A 24074-nucleotide genomic window follows, 5' to 3' on the forward strand; every position below is an offset into this window, starting at 1 on the left:
CATCCTAATTATGAGAATCTTTGTAATACTAACCTCGAGCCAACCGCGAGTAATCGGTTACATATTACTAACATAGTCGTAAGACAAAAATTGTCAAAATATTAAACTCCCGGCCCCGTTAGGCTAACGCCATATGTGCCTTAATAAAATATATATTTTGGGAAAAAAATAAATAAAAAAAAGCTGTTCGAATAGAGTTATCGAAGTTATTCGATAGAGATATATTTTACCTATATTCCAGCCACAATTTTATTAATCAGAAAAGTTATAGGCCAAGTTGTATGGAAGAAATTAATTATTTTGAAGAAAATTGAAAAAAAGTTATTTGAAAGGACCCAAAACACATTCTCGAGATAGGACTTTTTCGATAAAGAACATTTTTATCTATCTTTAGCAAAATTTCTATTGGTCGGAAAAGGGTCTAAGAAAAGTTATAGCCCAAAACCTACACAACTTGCATGGGGAAATTGATTAATTTATAGAAAATAAAAAAAAAGTTATTTGAAAGGACCCAAACCACATTTTTGCGGTAATACTCATTGATTAGAGAATATTTTTATCCATCTTCAGCCAATTTTTCGTTGGCCGGAAAAGGGTCTGAGAAAAGTTATGCGGCAATTTGTATACAAGTTGTAGGAGGGAAATTAATAAATTTAACGAAAAAGGAAATAGAACATTTTCACACTCGAAAAACTTGATGGGTCAGGCCTAGGGGCACGGACAGGATCATGACATAGGGGTGTGATTGGGTGCAGTAATGCTTTTGAATTGTGTTTTTTTTTGTTTTTCAAAATCTGTACTTCTTCTCTTTTGATACATCAAATCAAAGCCCTGAAAAAAAAACCTTTAACTGTATGATCTTGTATCCTTTAAACGGGTTAGTTGAGATAACGTGGCGTAATCCGGAACCACATTCTGTTCAAAAATGTACACTAAAATACCACTAAAGCCGCTACTACCCTTTTCTTCTGTATATTAAATTATGCAGATGAAGACAAGGAGCCATCATCCATCATTTTTCAACACAACTCTAAATAGTTCAAATCTACATAAATATATTATAGATCAAAATAGCATTTTCTATTTCGTTGCCACGTTGTCCGGAACATTGTTTGTAGGGGGTTGTATCAACTTTGTATTTTAGTAATATATATATTAAGTATCATATAGCCATTAGGGCTCTCTTGGGAAGTTCGTGTAGTTGCTGTAGTGAAATGATCTCATCGGGTGCTAAGTTCTGCTTATATATAGGAAAGGGAAAGGAGGATGGACATGTGCGTTCGAGGAAGTGAAGCGGGCTTCCAAGGAAGACATACATATATCAAGATCGTGACTACTCAAGCTATCATAATCTGATATGCGTGAGAATACTCTTTCGAACCTCTAATTCAGCATTTAAACATTTAAAATCTTTAATTGCATCATTTACATTACCAAACAACATGCTATATATCATGATATCATCGACCAGCATTACATAAATTGTTAGTAGCAAGACCTACATGACAAAAACGTGAATTGAGTACGAATTGGTTGGACAACATACAATACAACAACTGATAAATGCCTATTACCGGTAAATGGAGAATAATTCATAATTGACACCCCCCCTTTATAGAAAACAAAGACATAGTCCTATGTCAAAAAAATTGAGGGAACAGAGTGCGAAGTCGAAATTTTTAGGCGATTTTTGAAATGCTTTAGCATCGTGAAATATCAACGCATGAAGATGGGATATAAATCGCTTTAAAGCAGAATTTACATGGATTTACACGGAATATTTTAAAGAGAAATTTGTATCTCGATGTACGTGGACAGAAATATCGGGAAGAAATGAGAAATCGATTTCTTTCTTTTTTTTTTCAAAGATAGCACATCCAATTAACGTTATCAACTCTCTTTCATTTGATTTCTATAACGTTGTTGTAGGACCATTCAGTACAGAGATATTATTATTTGAATGAAAAATTTCGAATTCGTACTTGATGATGAATTCAATAAATAACCATCGAAAACAGCTTTGAAAACTCCAATAAATTCTATACACCCAGGATTTTCTACGCGGGGGATTTGGAAAATCCACGAAAAAAAAACTAAATCACCTAAAAATTCACGTGAGAATCGTGGTAGGATGGGCATTAATTTTCGTCATAAGCACTAAGTCTCGTCACAAGCACAAGCCGATACATTATCGTCATACGCTATGAGAGAGCATGAGGGAGAGATGTGATATTGTCCAGTTTTTTTTGCGCGGGGACCCCGTAATAAATGTGTCAATTGGAAAATTCACAGAAAAAACTCGTAGATGGTGTGCAAGAAAAATTTTTTACTTTCACGAAAAAAAATATTTAGTTTTTTGCATCGATTTACATGTGTACAGTATTTTGTAAAATCTGCTGTAATTCTGCAAATATTGCAGCAATTTTTTATGTTTATAGGCAAATTTCTAACTGTTTTTCTAGCCGATCGAGCTAAATTTTTGGAGTTAACTCTCTACAATCAAACCCCGCCTTTAGACGGGCTTCATGGATTCTCTTTTCAAATTGTTCAGACATTATTTTCAATATTCACCCCCACTAGAACGTCTTTAGAATATTTTCATCTATCACACATACACATTGGTTTTATGCTGGCAGCTTTGTGCTAGGAGTATTTTATGTTGAAAGTCGGAAATTCGAGATAAAAGTGGAATAGATTTTTTTAGATAAATAAAAAAACTTAGGTCTTAGGCAGCTTGATGGCAGCGCTATTAGAACTTTTATTTGCGTTGCATTTTCTATATTACGTTGATCACAATGATCAATATCAACTGTCTCCGCTGTCCGGTCTGCTGAACAATGGAAGAACAGATAGAATACCCTAACGCCTAAATGGCTACTACAGTGTAATTTACCATAACGTAATGGAACAGAAAAACCTAACGCCTAAATGGCTACTACTACTACTGTGTAATTTACAATTTATAGAAACATAAACATATGTACATGTACACGATAAAAACCCGGCTCTGTTACAAATAAAATGCTAATGAGCCTAAGAAATAAATAAATGGGATAAAAAAAATATTACCTACTGTACTTTATCCTTTTTTGTAGGAGAGAACCAACAACTTTGTGCTGTTTTCATTGGAAAATGAATTATGTTCACTATATTCAAGACGATAATTTTTATCCGAGTGATTTAAATATAATGACATGTTATACTTCGAGTGTCATAGTGATCCCCACAGGGTTCAATATTGGTGTCATAGTGATAACATCACAGAGATCATTGTTCAATGTGAGTTTCAATGTGCACAACCTAGTTGCAAGCAATCGCAGATTGCGGATAGAGAAACGGCCTCCAAATATGGAGGGTAGGTGCGAATACAATGAATATGTACCTCCGAACAAGCAGCAGGAGTTAGTTAGGGCTGGGAGATGCATAGTGGGCTCTACACAATCTCCCCTAACGACTCCTAAAAGGCGAGTTGACGCCGCCATAAGCGTCTCAGCTCAAAAAAATCGGTGCGTCTGATCTCCAGGAGGAGTGGCCCAAACAGTGTCTGTTTTGGAGCGAGCGGCTGAGAATGACATGCTGTATCCCGCCAGCTATACCTAAGATGGTAGTCCCGTCAGCAGGATGTAGGTATCGCGACCCTGGTAAGGTAGCATACCGAACAATGAATTTAGAAATACGGAACGGATTAATCGGCAAATACCTAGGCAACGAACACGAAACACGAAGAAGGTAAACGAATGAAAGTTAGGTACTTGGAACGTCAGATCTCTCAATGAACCGGAGCGAGCGGGTTTGCTTGCTCGAGAATTACAGCGGCAGGGAGTCGGAATCGCAGCGATTCAGGAGGCTCGGTGGCCAAATTCCGGAGAAAGGGAATTCTGTGCAGTAGACCCTATTGCACACACTTTTTTCAAGTACTAGATCTACTACAGTGGCGGCGAAGCAGCGGAGCGGGGCGTTGGTTTCATGGTGCTGGGAAAACAGAAAACAAGAGTCATCCTGTGGAGGCCCGTAGATGACCATATATGCGTGTTGAGGATCAAGGGCAAATTATTCAACTATAGTTTAATTAACACCTACGCACCGACAAACGACAAATCAGTTGACGTCGAAGATGATATCTACGAACAACTAGAATGAACCCATGGCGAGTGCGCAAAACACGACGTAAAAGTCGTCATTGGAGATACAAACGCACAGGTTGGGAAGGAGGAATTCTTCCGTCCGATCATTGGAAGGCACAGCCCTCACTAGTCAACCAATGAAAACTGTCTGAGGTTGATAAACTTTGCCGCGGCCAGAAGAATGGCCATATGTAGCTCTTATTTTCCACGTTTGAATATTCGGAAACATACCTGAAGGCACCCAAATGGAGAAGCTTGCTCCCAGATCGATCACGTACTGATTGACGGTCGGCACTTCTCGGATGTTACTGATGTTAGGTCTTTTCGCGGACCAAACATTGACTCTGACAATTATCTCGTCGTTCGTAGGATCCGCGCACGGTTGTCGAACGTGCTGAAATCCCATACAGAGAGGACGATGCGGTTCAACATACAGCGGTTGAAAGCTGATGGAGTGGCAGAAGAATACGCCAGAGAGCTGGATCAACGGATCGCAGAACAGCAGGAGGAACAGGATATAAATAGGCTGTGGAGTACTATTCACAGTGCCATTGAATCGACTGCGAGAGACGTTATAGGTACGACGCGGGGAAGACAGCGTAACGGCTGGTTTGATGCCGATTGCCAGAGAGCGACAGACGAGAAGCCAGGACCAGGAGCCGCATGCTCATTGCGGCTACGCATCAGAACAGAGATAGATACTGGGAGGCATAAGCTGCCGAAAATAGAGTCCATCGTCGGAAGAAGCGCGAGTACGAGAAGCAGATGCTCGCCAGCGCAGAAGACAACTATGCTAGAAACGACGTGCGAGGCTTCTATAGAACAGTCAACAGAGTCAGAAGCAAGAATTTCCCTGCCCGATGATGTATAATGACAAGGACGGCAACCTGCTTACTGAGAAACCGATGGTTGCAGCCGGGTGGAAGGAGCACTTTCAGGCCAGGTGAGGAGCAAGATGAGCAAAACAGGAACAGGATGAGGATTATGAATGATGAACAAGCTGTGGAGCCACTAACACAGGAGTAGGTTTAAAAGGCGATTAGTGTGCTGAAAAACGGCAAGGCCGGTGGGAAGGATGGTATCCCGGCCGAACTTCTAAAAGCGGGAAGCGAGCGGCTGTACAATGCGATACACCAGATCATATTGAGGATCTGGGCGGATGATCAAATGCCGAAAGACTGGTTGGAAGGCCTCATATGCCCAATCTACAAGAAGGGCCATCGACTCGACAAGTTCTGGGAGTATTACTTGCAGACTCACCATTTGTTTGTAGATTATTAGGCGACATACGACTCAGTGAAAAGAAACAGGCTGTGGCAGATTATGCTGGAACACGGTTTTCCGATGAAACTAATTAAGCTGACTCGTATGACACTGGAAGGATCGAAGTCATACGTGCGGATAGCTGACGAGACATCAGCCGCGTTCGTAATGTTAGATGGACTGAAGCAGGGGGATGCACTCTCCAACTTACTGTTCAACATAGCCCTTGAAGGAGCAGTACGAAGAGCAAACATGCAAAGAAACGGTACGATCATCACGAAATCGCACATGCTCCTTGGTTTTGCGGACGACATTGATATCATCGGTATCGTAGGGCCGTGGAGGAGGCCTTTTAAGAGGGAAGCGGCGAAGTTGGGGCTTATCACCGACTCTGCCAAAACAAAGTACCTGGTAGCTGGCAGGGAGCGTAGAGGTTCCGGTGGTGTTGGTACTGAAGTGGAGATTGATGGGGAACGATTTGAAATGGTTGATGAATTCGTTTATCTTGGTATGCTTGTGACTTGTGACAACGATATGAACCGTGAAGTGAAACGACGAGTTGCAGCTGCGAACAGGACCTTCTACGGACTACGTAACCAGCTAAGGTCTCGTAGTTTGCAAACGCTGACGCTGGATCCTTCCGGTGGCCCTTTACGGACATGAAGCATGGACGCTGAAGGAAGCTGACCGACGAGTGCTCGGAGTTTTTAAGCGTAAAGTTCCACGATCGATACTTGGTGGTAAATTGGAAGATGGAGTGTGGCGCAGGCGCATGAATCACGAGTTGTACCAGGTGTACAAACATGCTGATATAGTGAAGGTAATACAGCGTGGCAGGATGCAGTGAGCTGGACATGTAGCCAGAATGCCTGACGAGAGAGCCGCCAAAACTATTTTGAGCAGAGAACCAGGAAGAGGCCGTCGACTCGTGGTAGGCCTCGCACTCGGTGGATGTGCGCGGTGGAAGAGGATGCACGATCTGCTGGTGTACGAGGTGACTGGAGAACGGCTGCCCAAGACAGACGAAGATGGACATCTCTAATTGGTTAGGCCTAGACCGGTGAACGGTCCGTCGGGCAACAAAGTAAAATAAGTAACAAGAAGTAAGGAAGGAGAAGAAGAAGAAAAAAAGAAGAAAAAGAAGCAAAAAAAAAAGAAAAAAAGAAGAGGAGAAGAAGAATAACAAAAAGAAAAAGAAAAAAAGAAGAAAAAGAAGAAGAAGAAGAAGAAAAAGAAGGAGAACGAGATTAAAATGTTTCCCATGTAACGCTTATTATGAGAACTCGCTTGGCTTGTACCCAACCTCACCCTCAAATGGGGTACTTAACTACTAGTAAGAGTATTGCTGGGCGGAGTACTATTCACAGTGCCATTGAAACGACTGCGAGAGCCGTTATAGGTACGACGCGGGGAAGACAGCGTAATGGCTGGTTTGATGCCGATTGCCAGAGAGCGACAGACGAGAAGCGAGGCGGAAATGAATCACAAGAAAAGAATTATTCTTCGCGAAATTTGGGATAAAGTGCGGGACCGGAGATAAACCAAAATAAGTATTAACTGTTTCTCTACGGCAGTGTGCTCCGTCGAAGTGCTACCGCTATACGGAGCACTGTGCCGAAAAGTATGCATATCGCGCTGGTGTGATCGATGTGCAGTATCACCCTGGTGTCGTCTAACGACGCTCGTACACACAACTCATCGCGCGGATGTCGCCTATAGACGACGCTCGTAGAGAAAGGGTTCAGCAGCTTGGTTAACAAGCAGCGAAATAAGTAGTCCGGCTATGCTGAGTTAATTTGAGTAAAATCGTCGTACTCGGCTGTAGAACGGTTGACTTCTTGATTGAGATGGGAGAAAATGATGGTTCCTACGGCGATATCGAGCTTCTCAAGACCACTCAACTCTCAACTTATGACGGTTGTGCAGCTCAAATGATTATTTGCGTATTTTCTACAAGTCTTAAGTGTACACTAATGAAATACTTAAATAGAAATATACTGTTTCGAGGGATCACTATAATTAGATTGTTTTCACTTCACAGCAAACAAATGTATCAACAACGAAAGAACAAACAAATAATTTTGATTTCGACTATCTTCAATGTTAATTATTCATTCAAAAGCACTGAAATGTAATGCCCAGGTGTTCTCTTTCAAAACTCAGACTAACGAAGAATGAGCCTTGACACGCGAAAAGCGACAGGTTCGTGGTATATATTTAGCATCCGTGAATGCAATATCTGTAAGACCGAAAAGCAATGAATTTTCACTCCCCAAGATGGCAAAAGCTTGTGGGTGGTTGTGTATGTGGACAACTATTATTGTGTAGGATGTCCTCCGAGCAGAAGCTCGCCAAGCACACACGATAAATTATCTTAATAAATCCTGAAAACATGGACAGGACAACTGAGCGATGGGGGCGTTCTGCTTAAATTATTGCGGTATACGATTTGCGGAGCGGACTCACCGAGGAGCGAACCGCACCATGTCCCAGCGAAAGGACCGACGATGGAGGGTTTATTAAATTTTCATTTAGAATAGTCCTGTTCAGCGTATAAATCCGCCTGTCATGAATCTTGGCGTAGGTCTGCTCTCTCGCTCATTTAGGTGAGAATCCCTGCTTCGGTAGGCTGAATGTAAATCAAACTTTATTATCTGATAGCACAAAGCGAAGGAACATCAAGGAAATAGAACGTAAGAATTTTCGGTAATTTGGACTTCAAAAATGTACTTCAAATTGAATCGATCCAATGGTGGTCGGCCACTGCACAAGCCCCACGCTGTGATGAATCAATTGTAGCATCTTTTTGCCGGAAATCCGCCCTTCCCAATCACTGGGCAATGGATACAATAAATCAACTGTGTAAAGTCCTCCCCTAGCAGCAGGTGAGGAATGCTGCAATGGAGATAGCACTCGTATTGCAAACTCGAGTGGATGGTTTCAGACAAAAACCAAAACTCCGAAACGATTATCCCAAAAAATGAGAAATTGGGGACAAACCAGACAGTTTGCTGGCACAGTAACTGTGGTGTTGGTGACAATAAAATATATATTGGTATGCCGAAGAAGATGAAAGAAATCATTGAACGAGATCTTGTTGGAGAATTGTTTCTAGGGTGGAAAATAAAACAAATCGAAGGGTCGATACCGAATGGCGTTTCATGTCGTTTCTTCCTGCGCTAGAAGATTGAATACAATTGCAATGCTCATGTTTTTTGTAAAGGAATGGTACGAAAAATTAAATACAAAAAAACCAAAAAATTAGGAGGAAGTCAAATTGTTTTTATGCATTTTTCATTTTTACAATAACTTCTTCAGGTAAACAGGTCAGAGGAATTTCATTCCAGAATTCTTACAAAGAAAAATGTAAACATACCCCGGTAAGGTAAATTTTTTATTCAGAGTAGGATCGACCTGTGATGTGATGTGTAGTGTTTTCGCACAGGTATCATCATGCACGAAATTATACCCTTCGTTCCGTGATCGTATAAAACTGAGAAACTTTCCTCGGACACGAAATACTTTCATCTCGAACTTCAATAATCATCCAAGTGTATTAGCGATGGATGACTGGACCGAATCAAAAGTTTCCATTGGAAGCTGCGAGGGACCGAATTCGGAATTCATCAAACTCGTTTCAGCAGAGGATCACGAATTCATCGTGAAGCGCGAGCATGCCTTCCTCTCGGAAACCATCAGAGCAATGCTGTCCGGTCCAGGGCAATTTTCCGAGTCCGAGACGAATACAATCTACTTCAGGGAAATTTCGTGAGTAGTCTGATGATCGTAATATTAAAATAATGATATCAGTTTTGACATTATTAATCACATTAACATTTTGACATTATTATTTTTGGATTTCAGATCTCCAATACTTGAAAGAGTATGTCTGTATTTAGCGTATAAACATCGCTACACAAACAACATGGCGGACCTCCCGGAATTTCCAATTCCTGTTGATCTAGCTCTCGAGTTGATGCTGGCTGCTAATTTCTTGGGTATATAGAAACTGAAACGAACAAAAACATAACCATAACACAAGGACAATCGTGATAACTTAAGCCAGGAACAGAATTAGAATTCTTCGTGGAAAAATGCTATTGGTTTCATTTGTTCACTAGCTCTAAACTGCTGATAGATTTGTTCGCTTAATTCGGAATTCATAGCAAAATGCTGAAATAATCGAAATTTACTCAATTTGGAATGTTATAATTTTAAGGATGAATAAATATAGGAAGAATAAACGTATAAGTTTGAATCATACTGAACTTAAAAGCCACTGTCGCATTATTGCGTTATCAGAAAGAGCATTGGAAGTATCACCATTTTCACCAAATATTTTTACACTAGCTGACCCGGCAAACTTCGTTCTGCCGAAAATGTTTTTTTTGTTACCAATACTTTCAAACATTCACGTTTTCTTACTAAGCGAACCATCATAGATCCAATCGCAGAACTATTCATTGATTGATATTCTAATTGACCCTTTACAATTTCCTTTTTTTATAAATTTCCTAGTACTTCTACCAAAACTCATTATAATATAAAATAATTTTCGGACACGATTTTCATTCAAAGTTTTTTAAATAACTTGCAAATAGCATTATTCTTCGTTACATGGAACACATGTTTGTTGCAGAAAATACAATAAAGGGTGTGTCACATCAAATTGCATCACGGAAAAAACGCTGTAGAAATTCGCCCAGTAGACTGATCCTTTTGAAAATTTTAGACAGTAAAATAAAAACTATTAAACAACTTTTGACATTTTCTTTTTATTCATACTTCGAGCCCAAGCCCGTATGCTCGCACCTTTCTCTTTACCCCGTCCATAAGGTTCTGTACAACGTCAGGTTGTAGTTTTTTTTGAATAGAAATCCATTTTCTCTTGAAGTCCGCCTCAGATTTGACAACTTTTGGGTTCTTCCGGAGGGCCTGCTTCATAATCGCCCAATATTTCTCTATTGGGCGAAGCTCCGGCGCGTTGGGCGGGTTCATTTCCTTTGGCACGAAGGTGACCCCGTTGGCTTCGTACCACTCCAACACGTCCTTTGAATAGTGGCACGAAGCGAGATCCGGCCAGAAGATGGTCGGGCCCTCGTGCTGCTTCTATAGTGGTAGTAAGCGCTTCTGTAGGCACTCCTTAAGGTAAACCTGCCCGTTTACCGTGCCGGTCATCACGAAGGGGGCACTCCGCTTTCCGCGAGAGCAGATCGCTTGCCACACCATGTACTTTTTGGCAAACTTGGATAGTTTCTGCTTGCGAATCTCCTCCGGAACGCTGAATTTGTCCTCTGCGGAGAAGAACAACAGGCCCGGCAGCTGACGAAAGTCCGCTTTGACGTAGGTTTCGTCGTCCATTACCAGGTAATGCGGCTTCGTCAGCATTTCGGTGTACAGCTTCCGGGCTCGCGTCTTCTCCACCATGTTTTGCCTTTCGTCGCGGTTAGGAGCCTTCTGAACCTTGTATGTACGCAGGCCCTCCCGCTTCTTGGTCCGCAGGACGAATGAACTTGACAAATTCAGCTTATTGGCGACATCCCGGACCGAACTTCTCGGATCACGTCTAAACTGTTTAACTACGCGCTTGTGATCTTTTTCACTGACGGAGCATCCATTTTTGCCGTTCTTCACCTTCCGGTCGATGGTTAGGTTCTCGAAGTATCGTTTAAGTACTCTGCTGACCGTGGATTGGACGATTCCCAGCATCTTACCGATGTCCCGATATGACAACTCCGGATTCTCGAAATGAGTGCACAGGATTAATTCACGACGCTCTTTTTCGTTCGACGACATTTTTCCAAATTTACGAAAAATTGACAGTGAAGCATGGCCAACGTGATCTATACACTCTTATCTGATTATAAGCGAAAGCTGAAGATATAATTCCTAAAAATTAAATTTCTACAGCGTTTTTTCCGTGATGCAATTTGATGTGACACACCCTTTAAAATGAAGACAGCTCGAATTGGACTATCCCTTTTCCGAGTTTCGTGCTTACCAACACACATTTCGGAGGAGGGGGAGGATATGTAAAACCATCAAAGGAACATTTCTCGAGGGGAAACATTTCTCGCCCCCTAAAACCGCCACTTGTCAAATTTGGTTCCATTTGTTTGATCAGATCTGGAGTTATGCAGAAACTTGTGTTTCATCTGTATGACAGCATCCCCTTAGAGAGGGGGAGGAGGGTCGAACCGCCATAGAAATATTTCTTGTCCCTTGAAACCTCCACATGCCAAATTCGATTCAATTTGCTTGATTAGTTCTCGAGTGATGCAGACATTTGTTTTTTTTTTTTTTTTTATCTGTATTATAGTGACTTTCAACTCATTTGGCTGGTTCGTCACTTTTACTTCCATTTTTGGAAGAATGTCGGGAGTGAGAATTGAACTCGTGACCTTTAGCGTGAGAGGCATGGATGTTACCACTACGCCAGATCGCCTCCACGCAGACATTTGTGTTTCATTTGTATGTAATTTTGGAAGAAAATTTAGCTCTTTTGGCACTAGTCATGCTGCGACATTTCTGCGACAAAACATCAATCAAAATATGACGAACGGTCTCAAACCTAAATGAGGATTTTCGAGCACCATTACTTTTATTTTGTCGGTGTTTTTATCAGTTGAAGACGGACGACCATCCAGTCCTTGACGTGGAAAATCGTTCATTTCTTCTCGGCCCTCTATGAATGCCTGATACCATTCATATTGCCGTGTTTTCGACAGTTGTGTAACATTTACCCAATGACCCTCTACCCAATATACGTTTACTCGAAGCACATTTACCCAAATGTAACAAATACCCGAATGAAAATTTACTCGAATGCGACAACTACCCAAATGTAACGTTTACTCGTATGAAGAAGGAAAAAATTCTTCCTATCAGGTTATTGGTTTTGTCGAATCTCTCGATAATTAATATGATTAAATCAATACAACATGAGACAGCTACAAAAATAAGGGAAACTTCGCTGATTCATTTTTAGAAATTAGCGTAGATACAATTAACATGCCGTCTTCTTTCATTTCCGTATTGCTCTTTAAGTGCTTATCGCCATCGGGAGCGGTGGCTTCTCACAAGCAAACCTCGACCGAGCGTCGGACAGCATACGTTTTTCTGTTGCATTACGTTAACCCGGTTAATTTTTGATTTTAAATATATCATTCATATTTCAAAAAATATCCGGTCAAACGTATGCCGTTCGACGCTCGCTAATGTTCGGTCGGATCTAACTACAGGATCATTTCCTATGTTTCAAACTAATCTGGCAATCGGTGGAACATAGGTTTGCTTGCGAGATGACAACGCTTTCGACGGATCACGTTTTTTCTAGCCGATCGATCAAAGTTTGGAGTAAATTAGAGGAACACTTCATTGCAAGCTTTTTTATAACTGCAAAATTCTATGCGTACCCTCGAAATGAACGATTCGTGACCTTCGTTTTTAATGCGTTTGTGGATATGACGATTTTACGGAGTGATGATTCTCACATATACATACGCATTCCTACATATCCACACCACACTCTAGAGATGGGCAAAACGGTTCATTTCAGTGAGCGGCTCAGAGCCGTGCGCTCAATGTAAAGAGCCGGCTCATTTGAGCGGCTCGACGGCTCTTTTCAAGAATTGGTTTATTCGGATATGTAAAGAATGGAAGACGTAAAAAATAAGGTTTAAAACAATAATCAGTGCAGAGAAAATAAAAATATTTCTTTACTGAAGGTTTTCTCTGATATATTTCCATCACAATGATCTTTTTATTTTTTTTATTTATAAACATTATCTTTTCAATGTTATCTGATGAAAGTCGACTACATCTTTCACTGCAAACTTGTCTTGCTTTCGGAACCATGAATTTGCTCATAGTAAGTCACACTGCCGGTTCGTCAGAACGAGCGTACGATTCACTGTTCTTTATCAATAAGCCGACTCTTAAATGAAACACGGTTCTTGTATGAATATGCATTCATATTTCAAAAAATATCCGGTCAAACGTATGCCGTTCGACGCTCGCTAATGTTCGGTCGGATCTAACTACAGGATCATTTCCTATGTTTCAAACTAATCTGGCAATCGGTGGAACATAGGTTTGCTTGCGAGATGACAACGCTTTCGACGGATCACGTTTTTTCTAGCCGATCGATCAAAGTTTGGAGTAAATTAGAGGAACACTTCATTGCAAGCTTTTTTATAACTGCAAAATTCTATGCGTACCCTCGAAATGAACGATTCGTGACCTTCGTTTTTAATGCGTTTGTGGATATGACGATTTTACGGAGTGATGATTCTCACATATACATACGCATTCCTACATATCCACACCACACTCTAGAGATGGGCAAAACGGTTCATTTCAGTGAGCGGCTCAGAGCCGTGCGCTCAATGTAAAGAGCCGGCTCATTTGAGCGGCTCGACGGCTCTTTTCAAGAATTGGTTTATTCGGATATGTAAAGAATGGAAGACGTAAAAAATAAGGTTTAAAACAATAATCAGTGCAGAGAAAATAAAAATATTTCTTTACTGAAGGTTTTCTCTGATATATTTCCATCACAATGATCTTTTTATTTTTTTTATTTATAAACATTATCTTTTCAATGTTATCTGATGAAAGTCGACTACATCTTTCACTGCAAACTTGTCTTGCTTTCGGAACAACTCGCTCACATGGTACTGAAGTCGCCGGAATACATAATATTTTCAAAAAAAAAGATAGAGACGCGGAGAGATAGATTTCCTTTCATTCCACCAAAACGAAGGGTCGCTTAGTCTCAGCAAATGTGGATCTACAATAGATGTTGCAGCAGCTTTTGGATCATGTGAGGATCGAAGATTGCCAACCATTGCATCAAACTCCTCCCATTCAGATGACAGCGTTTCATCACCAACGATTTGTGGTAGTTTCGTAGGTGTGTATTCCATGGATGTCATTTTTAGCATCCTTATCAACGACTGGTGTGCATAGTTGTACTTTCTGTTATCCCCAAAACCTTGCTGCTTGAAGCGAGGATCTAGCAGTATTTATTAGGCTACTAATTCGTCTGACTCAAGATTTGTAGATCGCTTTACCAGCTCCGAAATCAATTCATACAGAGCTTTTTTACGATCACTAGAACTGATTTTACTTGATCCATATAATGTTGCTCAAGTCGAATTATCAGTCGAGAGAATATAACAGTTTTCGATAACGACACAGTTTTCTCCCCGGTTTGTATCCCAAACGTTTTTAAAATATTTCGAATGGATTTTTTTCATGAATAACTATATTATATTAGTCAAATCATTTCATTCGATACCCATATGCGGGTTGGATTTATCATACATAACTGTGATTTACTAGTCAAGCCCGTTCATCTGATACCCATATAATGGGGTTTTCAAAAGAAAAGTAGTCTGTCATTTCGTAACGGTCGCCATTTTGGATTTACATTTTTCACGAATAACAGTGTTCTACTAGTCAAGTCCTTTCATTTGATACCCATATTGATGAGGTTTTGGCAAAATATGTAGTCTGTCATTTTATAACGGCCGCCATATTGGATTTCCATGTTACATAAATGTGTCCTACTAGACAAGTACTTTCATTAGATACCCATATCGAGGGGGTTTTGAAAAAAAAACATATTTCGCCATTTTGAGGAGGCGGCCATTTTGGATTTACATTTTTCATAAATAACTGTGATCTACTAGTCAAGCCTTTTCATTTGATACCCATATTGATGGGGTTTTCACGAAATTAGTTGTCTGCCATTTTGTAACGGCCGCTATCTTGGATTTCCATTTTACATAAATAACTATTTTCTACTAGTCAAGTCGTTTCATTAGATACCCATATTGAGGGGTTTTGAAAAAAATACATATCACATAACACAAACTTCTGCATTACTCAAGAATTAATCAAGCAAATGAAACCAAATTGGGCATATTGAGGTTTTAGGGTGCAATAAATGTTTCTATGATGGTTATACTCTCCACCCCTTCTCTAAGGAGGGGCTGGCATACAAATGAAACACAAATTCCTGAATTACTCGAGAATTAATCAAGCGAATGAAACTAAATTTGACACGTGGAGGTTTTAGGATACAATAAATATTTCTTTGGTGGTTAGACACTCCTCCCGCTCTCTAAAGGTGGGCTGTCATGTGGGGTGGGATGTGAGGGTTTTTGAGTATGAGAAATGTTTCTATAATGGTGTGACACTCTCTCTCCTCTGGAATGGAGAGGGGGTCCCATAAAAATATTACACACATTTCAACCATCAATTTTCCATCCAAACATGACAATTGAAAATTTTCGAAAAACTCTGAAGGAAAAAGTGAATATTCGGAAAATAAAAAAAAAAATTAATTCCCATATGTTCTACAATTACATAGTGACAAGTGCTATTAGTCCATTTCATGTTTGCACTAGCGAAATTGATATTCGTTCGAAACTGGAAATGGATTTTAATGTGATGAAACGCACTCCTATATCTTCTTCTATCTATACCAAAAAAAGGATTGCCGGATGTGTTGATAAGATCAGATCTCGAAGAAGGAATTGGCCGATTTAGGACTGTCTTTATTCTATCATATTTTCTGTATGAAACATTTATTCTATGTCACGGAGAAACATGTTATTTGCAAGTGGTTGAAAAATCTTTAACGAGAATTGTGTCTGAAAATAATCTGATTTTATAATGATGAGTTTTGTAAATTCAACGGGGTCGATTAGAAGATCAATCAATGAACAGTTCTGCGATTGGACCCATGAATTTGCTCATAGTAAGAAAACGTGAATGTTTGAAGGTATTGATAACAAATAACAAATTTTGGGCGGGACGAAGTTTGCCGGGTCAGCTAGTTTTTCATAAATAACTGTGATCCACTAGTCAAGTCCTTTCATTAGATACCCATATTTATGGGGTTTCGAGAAAATATGTAATCCGCTAAAATTTACAAGCATACAAACAGTTAAATGAAACCGCTTAAAAAGCAGCATGGGAAACATATATTTCTTCCACACTGCCGCAAGCCACACTGCCGGTTCGTCAGAACGAGCGTACGATTCACTGTTCTTTATCAATAAGCCGACTCTTAAATGAAACACGGTTCTTGTATGAACCGCAGTTCTTTTTTGAACCGTGGTTCTCAAATGAACGGCTCTTAAATGAACCGCGGTTCAAAAAGAGCCACGGCTCATAAAAGAACCGTGGTTCATTCAAGAGCCGTACGTATAAGAGCCGTGGATCGTACGCTCTTTCTGACGTACCGGCTCAAATGAGCGGCTCGTGAGCGCTCGCCCATCTCTACCACACTCCACACCCAAAAACTCATAAAAACGAAATTTTCGAATCGTTCATTCCGAGAGTACGCATAGCTTTTTATACTTTTGATACAGTTTGCAATGAAGGTTCTTCTAATTTTTTTCCAAACTTTGATCGATCGGCTAGAAAAAACGACTGAAGGTATCAATATGAAACGTTCACAGGAAGTTAGGGGCGTGCTATTCCTAAAACTACCTGCTAACATTGGAATTTACCGCAATATTTGCATAATTACAGAACATATTCTGAAACACTATAAAAAGCGTGTTGTTGGCTTCCGTATATGGTTGTACATGAAGAACGCATTGAGTCAGTCTAGAAACAATTTCTTTCAATTGTACTTCTTAAACTGAACTGGGTCTTCTTCTTCTTCTTCTTTGTTTTTAACAGGCTTTAAACTTTGTAGTTCATTCGCCTCTACTGGAACTGGATCTAATTTACACTTTATTCATATGGGGTACGCTGCATGCCCATAACGGGTGTACCGTTTAAAATTCTCACACACTCAAATTGCTCTAACTTTTGATCCGTTCGTTAAAATCATTGAAATTTTGCGTAGACATAGTGTTGCATTATTAAGTCACACTTGCCGTATATTTCTATCTGTCGCACATTTCACACGCAACACGATACGCTCGCTCACGCAACATCATCTCGATTGCGGGACATGACGAGAGAATGTCACCAACACCAACAAACCCCACGAAAGCAAAAATCGCGAAGGGCCACCAAAGAGAGGGTCATTCTTCGGGTGGACACTGACTAAACAACATCGTTGCTGGACGAGCTGGACGACGAGGGATCGGGTACCTTTCTCAAGACAGTGAGGGTGGAGGTTTATTGCAGATTGAGGTCAGATTGCGTACGCGTGTATATCCCATGTTTTCCAAAACTTAAAAGAAGTTTCTTACAGCTCAATATAGCGGTTTTCGGAATAATGTTTTCTGTTTTCTAAAAATGTGTTTTTCGATGTTTCTTACTGAAATTGAAACAAGCCGAAAAGTAGAACATTTTTATCGATTTGGGTATAGTGGACATATGGACAGGTTAATAATATACGAAGCATAGAAGTTTTTCGCTCGCGAGAGGATTAATTTCGCTCTCTCTCTCAGTGTTTGTGTGTTCAGTAATTAAAATAGAACAAACAGAGAAAGCAATATAAATAAGAGTTGAATATTCTTCCCTTCACTTTTAGAGGCGAATGAACTGAAAAGTTTAAAACTTCTATAATTCATCACGTTCGTTCGTTCCTTTCACTCTCCATCATTGGATGTGATTATGGATGTGACTGTCCATTTCAACCTCGCCAGTGCAATTATATCAATAATTTAAATTCACCACTTACGAATGAATTTACACTTCCGTACATACCTAATATCGCTTCTCTTTCAACTCACAAACCTAAACATAACCATCAGTGAATTCAATTTTGCAATTAAACCACTCAAAATGCTTAATATCGAAGCCACAAAAATTACATCCACACGCGGAATCATGTTTGATTTTCGGTTTTTGTTTCACTATTCCACTTTGGATCAGTATTTATTGCCATAGAATGGTTTAAATATGATAGAATAGCATGTAGAAGGGGTTCCTATCAACAGAAATTTGAAATTCATAATGCATCTATACAAATCAACCACCTGCCCATTATAATCCCACTGTCCGTCTTACCCGCGGTTCCCCTTCATTTCGAGATTAAGGGATGGTCCAAATTACCCCGTGTGTACAAATCACCCCAACTTGATACCCCTACATGATACATTGTTGTCACTAACGCTCAAACTTTTTTCTCCTTTTGTGTGTGATATAATTTCTGTACCTTTTCCAATAGACAAAATATCTGTCGCCGGTGAGCATACATCGGGAATTGTCTTTCTTTAGATTCATTATACTCCTGATAAATTGCCGAAAGACATGATCTTACGTTGATCGCACTTGATTGAAAAAATTACAAAACAAAATGTATTGATCGCATTAATATATTATAAATAGAAAACAAAATAAACTCTTTCACTTCAAATTACTTCAAAGTCCTAAGAAAAAACTGAATTGGATTGGCATTAGGGGGAATCTTTTAGGAACTCGGCGCGTGTTGTAACCAAAAGTTGGGTTACAATGCAAATTTGGTGGTTGTGTTTAACTTAATGTTATTTCTCATATAACAATAAAAAACGTAGTATTGGGAGTCTGTGATTAACTGTCGTAGAAAAGATGACGTATGAGTCCAATTTTTGCAATAAACCAAATAAACAGTTAATCGCAGACCTCCAGGTTGGTGTATCACAAAGAGTTATTTTTTTCGTAGTTTAGTCTTGTTGTATTTATTTATATAGTAGTAGGGAAAAAAGATGTTTATTTATTTAGTTATTTATTTATTAATTCATTTATTTATTTATTTATTCGATTATTTATTTATACATTCATAGATATTTATTATATTCATATACAATTGGTTATTTTGCTTGTTCAATGAGTTTTCATTTATTTATTCATATATGCGGAAAGCAAGTGTTAGGTTTAGTTGTCCAGGTATAGCATGCTACCTTAAATGTTTAGATGATAGTCGTGACACCAACCGAAACCAATATATAATATTTAAGATGAAGAGGGACAGGGCGCCTACATTGGAAACAGGACCTAATGGAAAATTACCAGGGTACCTGAATAGGGTCAAGAGCTTCGATTGTTTAAAGGAATTTTAAAAAAAGAAGAGAAAAAAAGAAGACCGAAAGTATTGAGATGAGTCAAATCGAAAAGAATGGGGGAGTCTTCGCGAAGATCTGGGAGTGCACGGTCGCAAGTGATATCACTGCGAATTATTTTTAAAAGTAAATCTCGCAACCTAAAAGGGATATAATTATTCGTGCATGTGAGCTAACGACGCCAATTTGTTAGGCTCTTAAAAAGTGTTTCCGGAACCGGAAAAGAGTGGATTTTCCCGAGTTCTTCGGTGCGAACAAATCCTCAGCCGATTCGACCCTCTGATCGATCATTGTCGCCGGCCACAGCCATATCCGGCCGTGCCACGTGGAAAAGGCGTTATTCGTCGTGTGATCGTCCAGCTTGTCCAGTTTATCGATACTGTCCTGCCTGTCTATTCTGTCCAGCCGAAGCCGTCCTGGAACTGCCAGCACCATTCAACGAGGATTCGTCAAAGTCGACCAACGCAGTGAACGGCCGCAACGAAACCGGTGAGCTCGAGTCAGTTAAAAATTATAATAAAAAAACCAAAATATGTAAAAAAATATTTATCAATTTATTTTTAAGTGTAAATTGTGTGGCCATCCAAACCGCGGTGTTTTTTCCTTGTTAGATTGTTCGTAGTAAATCTTGTTTTCCGCCATTCCGTCAGTGATTTTGTAACGTGCTTTTCCACCAAATAGTCCGCCATTTTATCCTGTGTCCGCTACGCGAGTGAGTTTGTGTTTGAAGTTTTCCCTGAGATCCCTCAGCAAACGACCCAAGCTGCGTCGAAAGAACCAGATTAAACAAAAGTAGATAACTATCAGTGTCTGTGTGGCGGTTGTCTTCAATGTCTCAAGACTTTTCGATGCTGGTGCTTTCTTGATCGCCTTCTTCAGATGGATTCCCTTTTGGCCTTGTGATGTATTGTCAAATGATAATTATGATTATAGAATCAGATCAGAAAAAGACCAAGACCTTGCTTTAAATATAAGTGTCTCCCTTGGAGTAAGGTTTCATACAATAAAACATTGAAATGAGTCGGCACTCTAGTTTAGACTTCGATCCTACAAACACCTTTTTACAGTGAAACATCTGAATCTGATTAGCTCCTATTTAACTATTTTCCCGTATTCGTTTCAGTGGACATAACAGTTTGGCGACGACTGGATAATTTTTTTTTAACAGGGACCGAGCCGCGTAAGGGAAAGATTTCGGTAATTGTTTAAGAGGTCATCGTAAAAACGAATCTGCGTTAGCAACATCAGAGCATCCATACCTGCTAAGCCGCCCGGTAAAGTCTATTATTTCGACTTTAAAAGGTGCGTCGTATAATAGGTGACTTGAAAGAGACCCAGTACCAAACAGAGTCAGTTCCATCCGTTTTGACGAAGCGATATACTGGAGCTAGTGATCCGATCTGTGGAAGATAGCAAGCATGTCAAGGAAATTTGGCGGTGAGGTCTTCAGTAAAAACAAACTGCTGCGGTGATAAGCTCACATTTTTCGTAGCTGATGATCCGATTGGTGAGCAGCGAACATTTCGGGTGAGTCGATATTCATTATTCTCGTTTCACTTGGGTGCTCACTTAAATTTAATCAGCTTTTACGGTGAACTAGTGCTTTTTAATTGCTTTGCCTTTCGATATGGCCAATGTGAATGTAACAGCCACTATTGAACCCTATCGAATGGGTCGAAAGATTAGAATTTTATCTCGCCTTGAACGATGTTGTCGATGAGGCTAAAAGAGCATATTTTGTAACCCTCAGTGGTCCGGTAATATTCCACGAGTTAAAGTTACTCTTCTCAACTAGAAATTTGGTTACGGTGTTCTATGATGATATGATCGCCAGGTTACGGAACAGGTTAGATAAAACTGAATCTGACCTGATCCAAAGATTAAAATTCAACAACCGCATGCAACAACCGGATGAATCAGTTGAAGACTTTGTTCTGTCGATCAAACTACAGACAGAGTTCTGCTCTTTTGGCGATTTCAAAGATCTCGATATTAGAGATCATATTTTGGCGGGGGTGCGTGAAAAATTCCTCCGAGGAAGATTATTAAATGAGGAAAACCTTACTTTTGCCATATATGAAAAAAATATTGCAACCTGGGAGCTAGCTGGTAAAAATGCAAAAAATTTGAATAGTAATAAGGAAGACCAATATGGTCACATAATATCAATGCAACAAACCTCCTCAAAGATAGGATCAGCTATGAATAAATTGATGGCAGTTTGTATCGCAGTTAATGCAAACAACGAAAGGGAACATTTAAATTTGTCTCGGGTTTCTCTTATGGAACGATTGGGTTACAAACCATATATGACCGGAAACTCGACAACACTATTAGATCAAGAGGACAAAGCTGGAGAGAGACGGAGAAATTTCGACCTGGTGAGTGGAGCCAGAAGCTGAGCTATGCGGACGTGATTTTCCACTTTTGCGGGATGAAGCGTGAAGCGTGAGTGCGCAAGTGCTTCAAGTTGAAAGACATGAGGCGAGGTGCAGTTAATCTGGCGGGCCAGTATCAGTCGGGACCAAGTGACGATCACATACGGCCGCAGGATTTAGACAGCGATAATGAAGATACAGGTGAATTACTATGCATGATGGTTTCTTCCATTAACAAGATAAACGATCCATGTCTAATTGAATTAATTGTTGAGGGTAAAATGCTCAAGATGGAAGTTGACTGTGGGTCATCCGTATCGGTTATTGGTAGAATCAATATTTTTGGATTTTCAATGAACGCTTAAGTAAATGTACTAAACAACTGATGGTAGTTAATGGGCTAAAACTATAAATTGTAGGTGAAGCACAAATGCTGGTTAAATACAATGGAATTGAAGCAGAATTGCAATTGCTATATAGTGATCATGATATTAATCCCTTATTCGGCAGATCATGGTTGGATGTGTTTTTCGCTGATTGGAGACATATTTTCACAAACTCTCTGATGATCAACAATATAGTTGAAAAAAATGTTACTACTGAAATTGACATTGTAAAACAAAAATATTATAATGTTTTCGTTAAGGAGTTTTCCATTCCAATAAAGGGTTTCGAGGCCGAGTTGGTGCTGACGTCTGACGTTCCTGTATTCAAAAAAGTGTATGATGTACCGTACAGATTGAAGGAAAAAGTTATAAGTTACTTGGATAGATTAGAGAAGGAAAAAGTGATTACACCTGTTAAGACCAGTGAGTGGGCTTCTCCGGTAGTAATTGTGATTAAAAAAAATAGCGAAATAAGGTTAGTGATAGATTGTAGGGTGCCTATCAACAATGTTCTCGTACCCAATTCGTTCCCTCTTGCTGTAGCACAGGACTTGTTTGCTAGTTTGGCTGGATGCCAAGTTTTTTGTGCTCTAGATTTAGAAGGAGCATATACTTAATTGTCCTTATCTGAGCGATCCAGACGTTTTATGACTATTAACACTATCAAGGGATTGTATACATACAACCGTTTACCGCAAGGAGCTTCCTCGAGCGTATCCATATTTCAGCTAGTTATGGATAAAGTGCTCGAAGGTATTGAAAATTTGCACTGTTATTTAGATGATGTTTACAGGAAGGAACATGGAACAACGTAAATAAAAGTTGTACCTGGTGTTAGACAGATTGAATGATGTAAATATTAAAATGAACTGTGAAAAATGCAAATTATTTTTATCCAGTATGAATTATTTGGGTCACATTATATGCAAAGATGGATTTCTGCCTTGTCCAAGCAAATTCTGATAATACAGCAGGCAAAGGTGCTCAAGAATGTAACAGAATTGAAATTATTTCTCGGACTTATAAATTATTACAATAAAATCATCTCACATTTGTCAACGAAACTGTATTATTTATACAGTTTACTGAAGAATAAAGTCAAGTTTGTTGCTAATTGCACCAGAGCGTTTGAGGACAGCAAGGCATATTTTAGAATTTTACGATCCAAAAAGATCAATTGTAATTGTATCAGATGCTTCAGTATATGGGCTTGGTGGTGTAATTGCACATGTTGTTGATGGCGTAGAAAAACCGATTTGTTTCACATCTCTTTCATTAAATGACGCTCAAAAAAAATACAATTCTTCATTTAAAAGCGCTTGCCTTAGTTTGTACGATAAAAATTTTTAAATATTTGTATGGCCAAGAATTTACTGTTTACACTGACCACAAACCTTTAGTGGGCATTTTTGGTAAAGATGGTAAACATTCTAATTTTGTGACGAGGCTTCAGCGATACATTTTAGAACTGTCCATTTATGATTCAGCATTCAATACAGGCCGTCTGCTAAAATGGGCATCGCAGATTTATGCTCGAGGTCTCTACCACAATTGGTTCCCAGTGAATATCATATAGAGCATATCAGAAGCACAAACTTTAGTAAAGAATTTCCTATTAATTTCAAGTTGGTTGGTAAGGTGACCAAAAGTGATGAATTTCTACAAAAAATCATGTTTTTATGTAAAAATGTAAAATTATGTAAATTATGTAAAAATTAAACAATTAGCTAGGCGTACAGTATATTGGTCTGGAATCAACAAGCATATTGAATGATTTGTATCAGGGTGTGATATTTGCACTAGTATGGCAATTGCCAGTAAATCGAAAACTATTTCACATTGGACGCCTACAATTAGATCTTTTAGTAGAATACACATACACTTTTTTCATTTTAATCATCACACTTTCAG

At 39.4% G+C, this 24074-nt stretch overlaps 1 protein-coding gene across 1 annotated transcript; it reads left to right on the plus strand.

Moving 5' to 3' along the window:
• The first annotated feature begins 8949 nt into the window (after positions 1–8949).
• On the plus strand, positions 8950–9393 carry LOC129766058 (elongin-C-like). The gene is made up of 2 exons (XM_055766513.1): positions 8950–9155; positions 9252–9393. The coding sequence occupies exons 1-2, from the start codon at positions 8950–8952 to the stop codon at positions 9391–9393; spliced, it is 348 nt and encodes a 115-aa protein (XP_055622488.1).
• The last annotated feature ends 14681 nt before the right edge of the window (positions 9394–24074 follow it).

The sequence above is a fragment of the Toxorhynchites rutilus genome, chromosome 2, assembly GCF_029784135.1.
Source record: "Toxorhynchites rutilus septentrionalis strain SRP chromosome 2, ASM2978413v1, whole genome shotgun sequence".
Lineage (NCBI taxonomy): Eukaryota > Metazoa > Arthropoda > Insecta > Diptera > Culicidae > Toxorhynchites > Toxorhynchites rutilus.